At 36.5% G+C, this 14,656-nt stretch overlaps 1 protein-coding gene across 2 annotated transcripts in view; it reads right to left on the bottom strand.

Moving 5' to 3' along the window:
- The window catches only part of STK32C (serine/threonine kinase 32C), a 197,940-nt gene that overhangs the window by 76,729 nt on the left and 106,555 nt on the right, over window positions 1-14,656 (bottom strand). For both annotated transcript variants that reach the window (XM_026670705.2, XM_087964268.1), the window contains exon 2: window positions 8,377-8,432. In XM_026670705.2, coding sequence (XP_026526490.2) covers window positions 8,377-8,432 — 56 coding nt within the window. The remainder of the gene's footprint in view (window positions 1-8,376; window positions 8,433-14,656) is intronic.

Below are 14,656 nucleotides of genomic sequence, written 5' to 3'. Positions count from 1 at the left end.
CCAGTCTTTGGAAATGTTGCAGTGTAAGCCTTCTTCTAGGTCAGGGGTCTCCAACCTTGGCAACTTTAAGGCTTGTGGAGTTGAAGTCCACAAGTCTTAAAGTTGCCATGGTTGGAGACCACTGTTCTAGGTTTCCCAGACCAGCCTCCAACTCCCCTGAAATTCTTCCCTGCCCTGACACTCTTCTCTATCCTTCTGTAGCTGTTTGCCATCTTTCCTTTCAAAACAAAATAAAAGACATCCTATCCCCAGGCTTAAAGCAGCTGGAGGTTTATTTTAAAAGTGATGCAGTCCTATGAATGTCTGCTCAGATGTAAGCTTGTTATATGGACCATGAAACAGGGTGCCATATCCAAGATGATGTTTCTAGGGTAGAAGGTAATTCCATTTGTTCAGGAGCTTTTCTGGATTCACAACAGCATGTCATTAAAACTGGAAGCAGACTTATTGAATCACAATGTAAATGCAGAGCCTGTTCCATTCTGTACTTAGATTGTTCAATTTACTGTTGATTGCCTAAAATACAAAAGCTCCAAATTAAACAGTTTTTGATCTTCAATCTGCAGGATAAACAGTTACTCCTAGTGCCTGCTGTTTCTGTTCCAATCCTAGAAAGACAGAGGTGCTGGAAAAACTTGATTAAGTATTTTTTTGTCAAATATCTGATCAGAAAGACATCTCTCTCCTTTACCCCCTTGGTCATAAACAGGCACATGTACAAACAAACACATAGATGCAAGCATCAGAGAAGGAAGGAAAGAGTAGCAAAGTTTAGATACCAATTGTAAATAAGTCATTCTCTAGCAATATATGCATCTCAAAAGCATTTGGTTCTGAAAAACTAATGCATGAGGACTTGCAAATAGAACTTTTCCATCTTGCTCTTAAGAGCATATAGACTGTTGAAATAAGATGATGTAATAGAAACTAACAAGAGCAGAATGTTTGTGTATGTACAGGAATACACTGTATATGCTGGGGTGCAAAAAAGAGCTACAAAATTTCAAAATAATGCAAATATAGCCACTTCTGAATTTGCATCAGATATTGGAAAGCAGGCATGTAAGAAAGAGGTTTGTATCATGGTGTCATCATGTACATGTTGTCATTTTTTCTGTGGCCTGTAGTAACTTATACTATCTGCGTATCCATGTCTACAATGGATATAAAAAGACTTCACACCCCTGTTAAAATTCATGGTTAAAAGATGCTTCTACTCTTTTAGGAGTTTACTCTGCAATTTCACATCTTCTCAATCAACTCCTTTCCTTCCTTTCCTTCAAGTTCAAAGTGCTGAATAGTACCTACACACACACACACACACACACACACACACACACACACACACATACACACACACACATTGAATTTGGTTAGTTGTCAAGATTATGCAGAATTCCTGATTGTGCAAGTTGTCATGATTATGCAGAGTTCCATTGGTCTTTGTCAATAATTTATAAGTTTTCCTGCAATTCAAATATTTAATTACCGACTGTTTTGTGGCAATGAAGCAAACAATATAGGTGAATTAAACTTCTCTGAACAGTGTGAAAAATTAGGTGTGAAGTCTATTGAAATCTATTTATCTACTGCTGGACAAATCTACTAGCCCCATTCTTGGATTTATTCATCACATGGTTCTATGGAGGAAAAATAAATCTTTCTCTCTCTGTAAATTGTGTGTGTGTGTATGTGTGTTATCTACATGCAGCATCTCTAAATGATTTACAAATAAAGGAGACCGGAATTTTTCCATTATGGTGCCATTCATTTTACAGTGAGTCTGTAAAATGATAAAAAGATATTAATTAGACACAGAATGTCTTCTCAAATCTTTCATAAATGATAGGCAAAAAATGGTCTTGGAAAAAGCAAAATATATGTGGATTTTTTGTTTGAACAAAACAAGAAATCCATCACATATCTAGTTTTGTTTATTTCATACAGTTATGAACGGATTACTTAACTCAATTTTATTTTTCAACATGATTTTTAAAAAAGCTTCTCTCAATGGGTCTAATAATAAATGTAGGTAGGATTTAATTTTTTCCTTCATAGCTTAACTTTGTTGAACTAGTTATAGCACTTTTAGAAATATTTTCCAGAGCTGCTTTTCAAGTTCTTGCATAACGTTTCTTACTTCATAATGACTGAAATGTCAATGATAGTTCTATAACGTGGGTGATTTCTTAGCACATAAAAATAGGACCTTTATTTTTTTCCAGTGTGAAATTATCATAAACCAGTAGGAAAAGGGAAAGCAAATATATATATTTTGTGAGTGATGACAGGAATTTTTTTTTCAATCCAAGGATATCTTTTAACTGAATGTATTTAGTATATGTTTATAGACATTGATGACATTGACATAAATACATTACAAATTTGTCATTTTCATTTAAACTCATTAAAACTAGGCCAGAAGGGTATCTGAACAGCCATCTCTACCCAATGGGACAAAACTTCCCCACTCACACCAGCAGAAGAGGTTTGCTATGGATTCCATCTGCTAAGGAATTCCAGCAGGTGGTCAAGGAGAAGAGCTTTTTCCACTGTGGCCCTCCCATCCATGTTGTTCTACTAATTTGTAGTAGCAATTGAGATCCTGTAGATGGCACTAGCAGCATGCTGCGGTGTCTAATACAGGGGCCTCTTTGCATGATCTTATTCTCTATCTTAGGTAGGAAAGTCCTGGACTTTCTGGACTTATAGGTGATCTCATTTTACTAACATCACCACTATTCCTAAGGATTGGTTGGGAGGGTTTACCAATGTGGTTGGGAGGTTGCACCCATCCAAACCAAAAACTGTATCTATGTTACTCTTCCTTGCTTGTAAAAATGGTATAAAAGAATAAACGCTGCCCAGGAAGTCAGACATCTTGGCACAATGACTGATCTTTGAAACCCATCATCATGTGAAATATTCTACTACTGGAAGTGGGAACTGCCCCCTCCCCTTTGGTCTTCTGGAAGGTACTAAATTTGGCTTTGCCAGTTGGCTTGAACTGAATGTGTTTGATGGGGTAAGAGGACCTCATTCCCATAATATTTGTCTTCTAGTTTTGGTTCTGTATACAGTGGTACCTCAATACTCATCGTTAATTGGTTCTGGGAGGTGTGGTGAGTAGTAGGAATGATGAATACCAAACAATTTTTTTCCATAAGGAATAATGTAGTGAGTCACAAGGCAGCTGACAGCGACAAATTCTAGCTTGTGCATTGAGTAACGAACAAATGATGGGTACCGTGCAGTGGTGGGATTCAATTTTTTTTTACTACTGGTTCTGTGGGCGTGGCATGGGAAGGATACTGAAAAATCTCCAGTCAGAGTTGGCATTTGCCGGTTGTCTGAACTACTCAAAATTTCTGTTACCGGTTCTCCAGAACTGGTCAGAATCTCCTGAATACCACCTCTGGTACCGGGACATAATTTTCATGTCAAAATGCATTGAATACCAAATTCGATGAGCTTCAAAACAGTTGAGTTCCAAGGTACCACTATAGCTTTCAAAATTAATCCGTGTAGATTTAATATATTTCAATTATTTTTCTATTTGTTTTATAATCTGTGAGCTACCCAGAGTATATGGGAGATTTGCATATGGAGATTTGCATATGGATGGATGGATGGATGGATGGATGGATGGATGGATGGACAGAGAGATGGAGAGGACTGAACTACTTGTCAGAAGCAAATTACATTAGCCTTCTTTTCTTAAAAGAATAGGGCAAAAGCTATCCTCCACTGAACTCATATAAAATCTTTTCATGTCTCTTTCTTAAATTAGGAAATCAGTGGAATTTACTGGTGAATCACACAACACTTGGATGACTCTTCACTTCATGACTAATTACTAATCACTTACAGCTGAATATGTTAACTACAAGTGGAGTGATGCAAAGTGATGCAAAGTGATGTTCTCTCTGCATTGTTTGTTCTGTGACAATCACTTCACAAATATATTTTTATTAATATTGCAACTAATGAAATATACACATACAAAGCACCCTTACTTCCAGGTTAAAGTTGATTAGTAGTGCTGAAAATGTACAGGTAGTCCTCAATTTATGACCATAATTGACCCCAAAATTTCTGTTGCTAAGCAAGACATTTGTTAAGTGAGTTTTGCCCCATTTTATGACCTTTCTTGCCACAGTTATTGCCACTGCAATTGTTAAGTTAGTAACATGGTTAAGTTGATTCCCCATTGTCAGAAGATCACAAAAGATGATCACATGACTATGCGACATTGTAACCATCATAAACATGAATTGGTTACTGAATGTCTGAATTTTGATCACATGACGATGGGGATGCTGCAATGGTCCTAAGTGTGAAAAATGGTCATAAATCACCTTTTTCAGTGCTGTTTTAACCTTGGTCATCAAACAAACTATTGTGAATCTAGGACTACCTGTATTCTCAAAAATTAATGGACACATAGTTCTTCTTTTAGCTTACAAAGTATAAGGAGCCTCTGTGGTGCAGTGGTTAGAGTGCAGTACTCAAGCTATCTCTGCAGCCAGCTGCCTACAATTTGGCAGTTCAAATCCCACCAGGTTCAAGGTTGACTCAGCCTTCCATTCTTCCGAGATGAGTAAAATGAGGACCCAGATTGTTGGGGGCAATATGCTGACTCTGTAAACCACGTAGAGAGAGCTGTAAAGCACTATAATATGGTATATAAGTGCTATCGCTATAATACCTGTCAACAAAGTGTTCTAACTTTGTTAGAACATTCTAATCATGGAGAGGCAGGATAAGTTCTCCATCTTCTTTTAGATCTCTTCTATTGTCTCTCTTAATTTCTTCCCATGGAAAGCAGTAGGACAGAAATTATTTAGGCCAAGAAACCATATTTTCTTCCAATAGAATTATAAGAGAAAAAAAAATTAAAAATAATGGGAGAAAGACGGCATAAAATCTTTCAAATCCTAGTTCCTCTTGTCATCTCCAGACAAGTATCCAATAAGCCACCTTCTGAAAATCAGCTGTCAAATACAACCCTTGAAAGACAGAAATACAATGGCCCCAACAAAGCCATTCTGTGAGACCCTTAGCTTAAACATATCAACACACACAAACACATATTCACACATACGCAAATAGCATATCTTCAGTACGAGTTGAATAGATAATTTCTTGTTTCTTGAATGTTATTTTGCCAATTGTATTTTCATTTTAACTGGATTCATTTGAGGCAACTACCTGTTCCTTTGTTAATTAATTTAATATATACACAGTGTCCATGCTCTATGTGGAATGTTATAATTCATAACATCAATTTTTGAAATTCAGTTAAGCACACTTTTTTAAAAAAGCCTAATTTAATTAACTCTCTCATGCACAAACATATACAGACATATATTTCCTGAATTTTCTCTTGATAAATATAAAACATCATGGCCAAGATAATCACTTAGTCAATGATATCCTATAGGTATCCAGTAGAAGTCATTATAATGACAACATGACCTAAATGATATCCAATATTTGTTTCATTTGCCTACTGACTCATGATGTGCATGATGTCACTCTGCTCCCTCTTGGTTACGCATGAGATAGTAAGTTCACAACAGAGTAATATAAAACCCAGCAATAAGACATTTTTGGCTTCCTAGCTAATAGTTTTTTTGGGGGAGAGGCACCTCTAACTCTATATATTAATGAAAAAGATGTTATTAGATAAACTATTTCCATTATGATAGTACACAAGACCTATATATAAAACAAGCCTCTGAATACTCTTCAAGGGTACTCCCATGTACATTGCAGTAATCCAAGTGGAGATGGCTCCGGCTTGAGTGTCTGAGCGCAGGGACTCCTGATCCAGAAAAGGACACAACTGGTGCACAACGTGAAGTTGTGCAAAAGTTCTCCTAGCCACAACTGCCATAACTTTCCAAGCCATGACTGCCATCTTCTCTTTAAGCAGGAGTCACGAGGCAAGTAGGAGAACCCGCTAGTTGGATGGTGAGAAGTCAAGGAAAGCAAGGATGGATGCATTATGGCCTTCCCGCTTTCGCCAGAGATCACTGAAAAGTGTGACCAATGCTGCTTCTGTCCCACAATTGGCGATGAAACCTGACTGAAAGGAGCCCAGATAATAATAACTCACTATACCCCATCCTCATATGAACTGGGTATAGACAATTCTTTTTTTCTATGTTCATTCTAATTTTATATATTCCTCCACCAAAAATCCAAGATAAGAATGACAAATGTTAACTGTTCTGAGAGAAAGAGAAAGAATCGTGTGCTAATTGAGTTAAGATTTTATAAAAGGAAGAACTGTAGGCTGCATTTATCAAACTATTTTGAAAAGAGATCCCATTCAGCTAAAAGGTAAGTAGGTTACAAAGACAATTTCTTGTTTTTACCCAAAATAGATGTTCGAGCACATGATGGCATGGGAACAAGTGTATTTGCAGATACCCTGACTCTGTCCTAGCAAGGCTCCAAAGACAATAAGGAAAGACATCATCTCAGGAGCAATATTATGGCCACAACTCCATCCTGGTTTGAATATTTAATTTTAATGCTAACATCACATGTATAAAAGAGGCAAAGAAAGTATCTTATGCAACGAGAGCTGTGGTGGCGCAGTAGTTAAAATGCAGTATAACAGGCTAATTCTGCCAACTGGCAGCATTTTGATTCTCACTGGCTCAAGGTTGACTCAGCCTTCCATCCTTCCGAGGTCAGTAAAATGAGGACCCAGATTGTTGGGGGCAATATTCTGACTCTGTAAACTGCTTAGAGAGGGTTGTAAAAGCACTGTGAAGCTGTATATAAATCTAAGTCCTATTGCTATATCTGTATGTATCAGTAGATACAGCGGATTATAGACAGAGACTGGAAATGATTTTTAAGACCCAACTCTATAATACATATCATAAAATTACTTCCTTCTTATCTAAATTATGGTGCAGAAAGGAAAAAAAACCCATATAAAATAAAGCAGGTAAAACTTGATTTTTCATACAAAAACCTATTCTAGTTTCTAGTTTTCAAAGTAAATTCTGGAATTCAGCTTTCTACATTCTTAAGGTACACAAGTAAATGATGCAGGCAGCTTTGTATAATGTAGAGATTACTCAGAAAGAAAAGAAAAACCAAGCAGACATCATAAACCTTGAAGCCTTGGAATTCGCTATTACTATTATTATGTAATATTGCCTGTGATTACCAGTAGAAATTTACATTGAGATACCCACTGTACCATCCAGCCAATGACCCCCAAATGTACACATCTTTGGTAATTATTTCCATATTAAATAAATATAAGAACATTTGATGAAACAGGCTAACGACTTATCAAACCCAACTTCTTGATTCCTACATTTGCAAGTTGGATTGCTGTAGGAAATTCTGTAAGAGACCATCTTTCCACAATGGGTAGTGCTTTATTGTCCCTGACACACCAAACTGCATTTACAACAGTATCATATATGTTTTGTTTTAAAGCAGACTTAAGACTTTACTTTTTTTTTAACTTAAGTTGAGAGATCATTTTAAAAATTTACAATGTTTTACGTTTTTAGAACCAAAGAAAGAATCAGTTGCATGGAGAGAGTGATCAACAACTCCCCTTAGAGTGGAAAGTATAGTTATTAAATCAGTTATACATGGATGAAATGAAGTGTCTTCTCACTGTTCTTTATGACATGTTTGAAGCTTCCTCTTTATGTTTTGGCATGAGAACTCTGAAAACCGGCTTTTTCTACACATGTCTACCAAATAAAGAATTGATGTTTCAAACACTTCAGAAACATAGTGAGTGCTTATTATGCAGAAATGGTAAGCATTGTGACACGTGCCTGAATCTACAGACAGAATTTTATTAGCACCTTTATCAGCCACTGATTTTAAAGGTTGTACATCATAATGGAAATAACGACTCACACATAGCAGCCATAAGAGGTTCTTGAGTCACTGGATAGCAGGTTGAGGCTCAACTTATTCTAAGATGCTTTTTCTTACTTAATCTTTATTACATTTGGATTAAGACATGACTAAGATATACATTTCAAATATACTAGAAGATTTAAAAAAAGAGAAAAGCTTTTCAAATCAAAATATTCAAATGTAGTCTAAATAATTTTTCATACACTTTGGAATTTTGCTGCAAAGGACTAGAAGATAATTCTGTCGAAGCCAAAAGATTCCAAATTTTTATTTCAATTTGTAGGAGCTCCACAAAGATTTCATACTATGGAATGTAATCCTCTGCATGTTTACTCAAAGTGCAATTAATTATCAGAGAATTAGGATAAAAAACACACATGCTTTCTAACAAAAACAAAAACTATTTTGTTTCTTAACTGGGTAGCACTTGATCTCCATCCAATTCCAACTGCAATGTTTCCTTACCTTGCCAAAGCTTCCTTTTCCAATTGCTCGAAGAATCTGGAAGTGATCAAAGTTCACTATAAAAACAAAACAAAACAAAAGCTGTCATTTCTTCTTACTCCTCTGTCAATGTATTTTATAGAAGAATGGCATAGGAAACAGTTACTATAGTAAGTTAATTTTTAAACAATTGTTTCATGCTCCTCATTTAACTAGCTGTATTCGGACCTTCTCTTTCATGTAATCTATTGCATAAAAAGGATGTGGGTTTCCCTGTTTTAATCCTGTTATCCATTCTTTGAAGTTGTATGTACACTGGGGGGAGATTACTGTAGTCTAGATGCTCATATCGCCCATAGATCTAAAATTATATGATCAGAGACCTTGCATATATGCAGTAGGCTGTCTCTTTGCCTTCTCCCTTAACATACATGCAAGGGTATCACAAATCTTGGAACACTTGCTGATTAAGATGCCTTGATATCTGCCCATGATCAAAAGTATTCCTTTCCAGGCAGGAGCCTCATGCAGAACCTTATTTAGCAAGATTTAGTGATATAAAAATGATGGAGTTATAAGAAGTCCAGCTATTTCCGGCCTAAAACCAAGACATCCAAAAAGTAGTGTAGAGACTCATATTCTGTTTAACTATCTTCCCATGAACTGCCTAACTGTTAGGTCTTTTCATAAAGGAATTTAGAGAGAGAAGTCTTTATATAATTGTGATCTGAATCTTTGTCAGTCTGGAAATGAACGAGTACAGTTTGCATCTTCTTGGAAGAAGGCAAGCAAATCAGATAAAATAAAGGAGAGAAATCATGGGTTAAAAATAGAAAGGGTTACAAAAACCCATTTATTAGCTTTTACCCTGACAACTGCTCCAAATTTAGAAAGGTCATTTTAAGCAGAAATCATTAAGGTCCTAAGTCCAAACGATATGTAAGACTGGGACACCCTGCAATTTAAAAGCAGGAAGACTGCTTTCTATTGCAGGAAATAGGAAGACTGACATCTCTGAAATATAATGCACACACCCCCAAAAAAAAATCACAAGGCAGCGGGAGATGGTTCAGCAAGAACTTTCTGAACTAAACTGCAAAAATCCACATGTGCACTGGATGGAAACAAAGAATTAGTGTCTGTGTCCCTTAACCTTCCATTTATAGTGGTTTTCAAAGAAAGAAAAATACTTATCATCAAAATACTATCATCATCAATATTTCAAAATCTGTTTTTTGTTTTGCAAAGAGGCAGCAGAAGATTTTATAAAAAAAACGCACAGCAGTCTATGTAATTATTATTACTGCTAGGAGGAAATCAACGTTTTGAAAACAGGCCACTGGCATCTGTTCTTTTGATTTATGGCTCCATTTGAACTCTTGCTCCTAGCTAATACCAGAGCTATAATGGAAAATAAAGGAGGAAGGAAATGAGTTTATATATCATTTTAATTATGTTTAAAGTGGCCTGTATATGCAGACAAAGCAACTTAAAAAATTATTACTATTAGGATAATGGCCACAATCTTTTAAAAGTATTCATAACATGAGATGCTATATTATTAATTTATCTAGCTAAATAAAAATCCATACCAACAATATATAAATATTTTTATTTCCAGAATCCTGGTAAATGTTATGGAAATTAATAAAATAATCTCATTTCAATAAAAACCTGATTTTAAATGGCAGATACCTTACATCTGGATCAGTGGTGGGTTTCAATTTTTTTTTTACTATTGGTTCTGTGGGCGTGGCTTGGTGGGCATGGCAGGGGAAGGATACTGTAAATTTTATGCTAATGTCCAGAATCTGGGCATTAAGGTCCACTTCAAATTTCTGGTTTTTATCTATGGTTTATCTTTCATAGCTTGGTACTGTTGGGATTTCCTTGAGATGTTAAGGTGGACAAGCCTGGAAACAGGTCTTTTTGTTATAATATATTTGGTTTAGAGTGGCTTGACCTCATAGAATCCAATAGCTCCATCCTTATTAATATTTCAGAAATCAGTGAAGACAGTTCTTTTCTACAGAACCTTCAGAACAGAGTGTGCAAATAAATGGAGGCAACTATTGGATGGACACCATAATGATTTACAAGCATTACTATATTACCCACTTGGATAAGATTAAAATCAATAAATATAAGCCAGTATCAGGAACAATATATAAAATGACCTCCCAAGGCATCAATAATCAGTGATTAACCGCCTATTGAAATGGAATCACTTTGATAACCATGCTGTCTGGGAATTCTGGGAGCTGAAGTCCACATATCTTAACATTGCTAAGGTTGAGAAACACTGAAATAAAAGACACCTAGTGCATGTCCAAGGAAAAGTACTCCAAATTAAGGGAGGGGAACAGTGAAGAAAAGGCTTGATATGGCTATTATTTGATGGTCTTATTGTACTGTATATCTGAAGGCTTCATGAGATTGAAGCCACTGAAAATTGTTATATGGATTAGTATGTATGTATGTATGTGTGTGTGTGTGTGTTTGTGTGTGTGTACACACACACATTTATGCTTGTTGTAGCTTGTTTGCCAATTTCTGGTTTATTACCTTCCATTTTTAGCCGTTCTTGCATCCCCATGGATTAGAGGTTTGGGAAAGGGGTGGGTAGAGAAACAACCCACAGATTAACTAAGACACCCTAAACAAATTATTTGTCTCTTTTCAGACAACATACTAAGCCATGATAGCAATCATTAAGACAACCCTGAACAATGCTTTAGAATGGCGATCTGCTGCTGTAGAATAAGCCAAGGCTTACCTACTGACTCCTATTCACACAATTGCTAAGACAAAAACAAATAGCACAACTCAAGTTACCCACAAAGAATTGTTTGAAGTGTAAGTATTCAGAATTTCAGCTGACATTTATACAAGAATCTTCTATTTCATTTCCCTCTTCCTCATCTTGATTTTTTCCCTCATATCTTTTGTCCATGTGTATGTATATGTGTGTGCCAGTGGTGTGTTGCAATTTTTTTTACCACCGGTTCGGTGAGCGTGGCTTGGTGGGTGCGCTTTGCACGCGCACATGCCAAACACACACTTTGTGCAGGTGCAGAGGCATTTTGACTTACCTACTGCAATCCTACACTCTCCCTGTCGCTTCAGCAGCTGCCGTGCGACAATCTGCTGTGATGTGCAAAGCAGCTGCGCTTCAAAAGTAGGACATAAAGGTTAGTATGGGAGCCTGGGTAGGCCCAATAGCAGAGGGTCGGAAAGAACCAGTCTGCGCTGCTCATTGGCGCTACTGGCTCGGTAGAACCGGGCCAAACCAGTAGAATACCACCACTGGTGTGTGCATTCCTTCATTCATTCTTGGGACTTCTGCCATGTTAGAAGAAGGGTGGGGATTTTTTCCCCTATATAAAGATTCACTCAATTAGTTCTCTATTTGTAGAGAATGAAGTTATTACTCTGACACTGGACTTTTGATGATGCCTATAAAGTACAAGGTAGGTATAAGCTCAAACTGAATAAGGCTCATTAAGGATGGCTCCACATTATGAAGATAAATAAATGCATAAAGGAACATAATAGAGCTACAGATTGAGGACAATAAATCTTAAACTAAATCTCAAGTTAACAGGAAACTCGGCTTACAGACACATAGGAAAATCTTTCCACTTTCAATAGAAGCTGTGGGGGAAAAATAGAAAATTGGAAATAGATTGTTGAGAAGAGACTACACTACATACCTTTGCAACCAGAACATTAGAACAATGAATGATGCCAGTTTGAAGAACAGACTAGAAAGTTCATTTGCTTCTATGTAAACCATTCACCATCTATCAGTTTCTAAACATATTAAACATAGATCTCAAGAATTTTAAGCCAGCATGACCTTCAACAGCACCCATGAGGACTCAAAAAAATATATATCAAAAATCAAGAAAATGGCTACTACCACATGATCAAAGCTCAATAGGATCAACATTGATCATCTTGGGTACCCTTGCTTTAAAGCAACTTTTCCCAATCTGGTGAGTTCAGGAATTACTATACTATAGCATGTCCCCTGGTTAAGAACACCCCAGTTTAAGGATAACCTATAGTTAAGTATGGAGTCAACTGGAGCAAAATTTGAGTTAAATACAAAAGTTCAAGTTCATTAAACAATACCAATACAATATTATACAATGTTTTGGCTTACATAGAAATTCAACTTAAGGACAGACCTTGGGAACAGAATTCATTAAACCAGGGACTCCATGTATGCTGAATTGATCCTCCTCTCATTCTACTATTTATAAAAATAATAATACATTTTTGCAAAAGATTTGACTCTTCCAAAAACAAAGTTGCTGAGAACCACACACTTTCTCCCTCCCTCCCTCCCTCCCTTTTATTCCCCTCCTTCCAATGACAAAAATGTTGTCTTTCAACAATAGCTCAACTATTTTATTGTTGAGTATGATTTGCAACAGCCAAGATATGTATAAAAGTATGGCTAGAATTTCATGGCACACAGTCTCAAACAAAATGACAGCTGTTGCCTATTCAAAATGAACCATTTTCACCCACTGAAGTGTCTTCAGTATGATATCATTTTGACAGCAGCAATCCATTAAAACACAAAAAGGCTTTCAACTTGACAATAATTTGCCTGAAAAAAAGCATTCTGAAAAATACAAATGAAACGGAATGCAGCTGGGTTGCATAATTACATAAACAGAACAGAAACTTGAAATAATGGGGTAATATACCCAATGGTGTCCATCTCCGAATGCAAATAGCATTGCCCAACAGAATGGATGCCTGCCTTTCTTCTTCACTGAACCTTCCCTATTATTTGTTTCAATAGCACACAGATCATGTAAAGCAGATTTATAGACGTGCGAGAGGATGTTTTAAGCCAGTGTTTCTTAAAATATGGCCCAAGGATTCCCTCAGTAAGAAGAAACAAAATCAAAATTTTTACAAAATCAAATTTGCCAGCCTATATTGGGTAACAATACAATATTAAAATCCCATCAATCCTAATTTTTAATACGCTAAATATTGATAATTATAGTCCATACAAACAAACACTTTCTTGGGGGTCTTCCATAACTTTTAAAAGTGGCAAGGGGGAAAGAAACAAGTTTAAGAAATAACGTTATGCTCATTAACAGAGCTTAGTATTTCACAAAAAGGCCATGGGAGAAAACTCTCATAGGAAACCCACTGCTTTTTTGTGTGTACAGGTAGTCCTTGACTTACGACCACAATTGAGCCCAAAATTTATGTTGTTAAGTAAGATGTTTGTTAAATGAGTTTTACCCCATTTCACACCCTTTCTTGTGAATCACTGCAGTTGTTAAATTAGTAACATGGTTGTTAAGTGAATAGGGCTTCCTCATTTACTTTGCTGTCAGAAAGTCTCTAAAGGTGGTCAGATGACCTGGGAACACTGAAACTGTCATAAATATGAGTCAGTTGCCAAGCATCTGAATTTTGATCACATGACCAGAGGTGGTATTCAGCAGGTTCTGATCAGTTCTGGAGAACTGGTATTTTGAGTAGTTCAGAGAACCGGCAAATACCACCTCTGACTGGAGATTTTACAGTATCCTTCCCCTGCCACGCCCACCAAGTCACGCCCACAGAACTGGTAGTACAAAAATTTGAATCCCATTACTGCATGTGACCATGGAGATCCTACAACAGTCAAGAGTGTGAAAAATGATCCTAAATCACTTTTTCAGTGCAATTGTAACTTTGAACTAAATGAACCGCTGTAAGTTGAGAATTATCTGTGTATGTGTCCTTTTGGGAGGAGGTGAGCATACTTCAAACTGAAAGGAGCGCTTCGTTTTGCTTTCTGAAAACAATGTTAGAAATACACGGTGCTGAAAAAAAAAGCCTTGATTTCCAACATGCTGCCTTAATTTTTTTAAATTAGAGGGACAGGGTAATTTTTAAAAAGGCAGTTGAGACAGAGAACAAAGTTTGACTTTGGTACCACCCGTTGATATCATGCATTTCCAGCCTAGTTGCTCAATTGCAGTGAGTTAGTTTATCCATATTTACATTCACCGCATCAACAAAAGCATTCAACTATGCAGGCTTTCTGTTCACAAGCCTTTAGCCCCATCATGCTTGCTTCCCATTTCTCAGAATATCCTGACTCAGGACTTTTGATTTTTGTTTTACTTAAGGCAGTCCAGCTGGAAAGGATTTATGACATCACCATGAGAACAAATGGCTTGGATTGCTCCCGTTCATATATTTTTGTGTACTGTACAATAATTAAATTAAGGAAAGAGAGATTTCTTGCTATACTGATTAAACTGATGAGGATTTC

The sequence above is a fragment of the Notechis scutatus genome, chromosome 4 (assembly GCF_049901735.1).
Source record: "Notechis scutatus isolate UNSWTSFEM ecotype Mainland chromosome 4, rNotScu1.2, whole genome shotgun sequence".
NCBI classification, from domain to species: Eukaryota; Metazoa; Chordata; class Lepidosauria; order Squamata; family Elapidae; genus Notechis; species Notechis scutatus.
The sequence above is the reverse complement of the archived record's forward strand: the minus strand, read 5'-3'. Positions and strand labels throughout refer to the sequence as shown.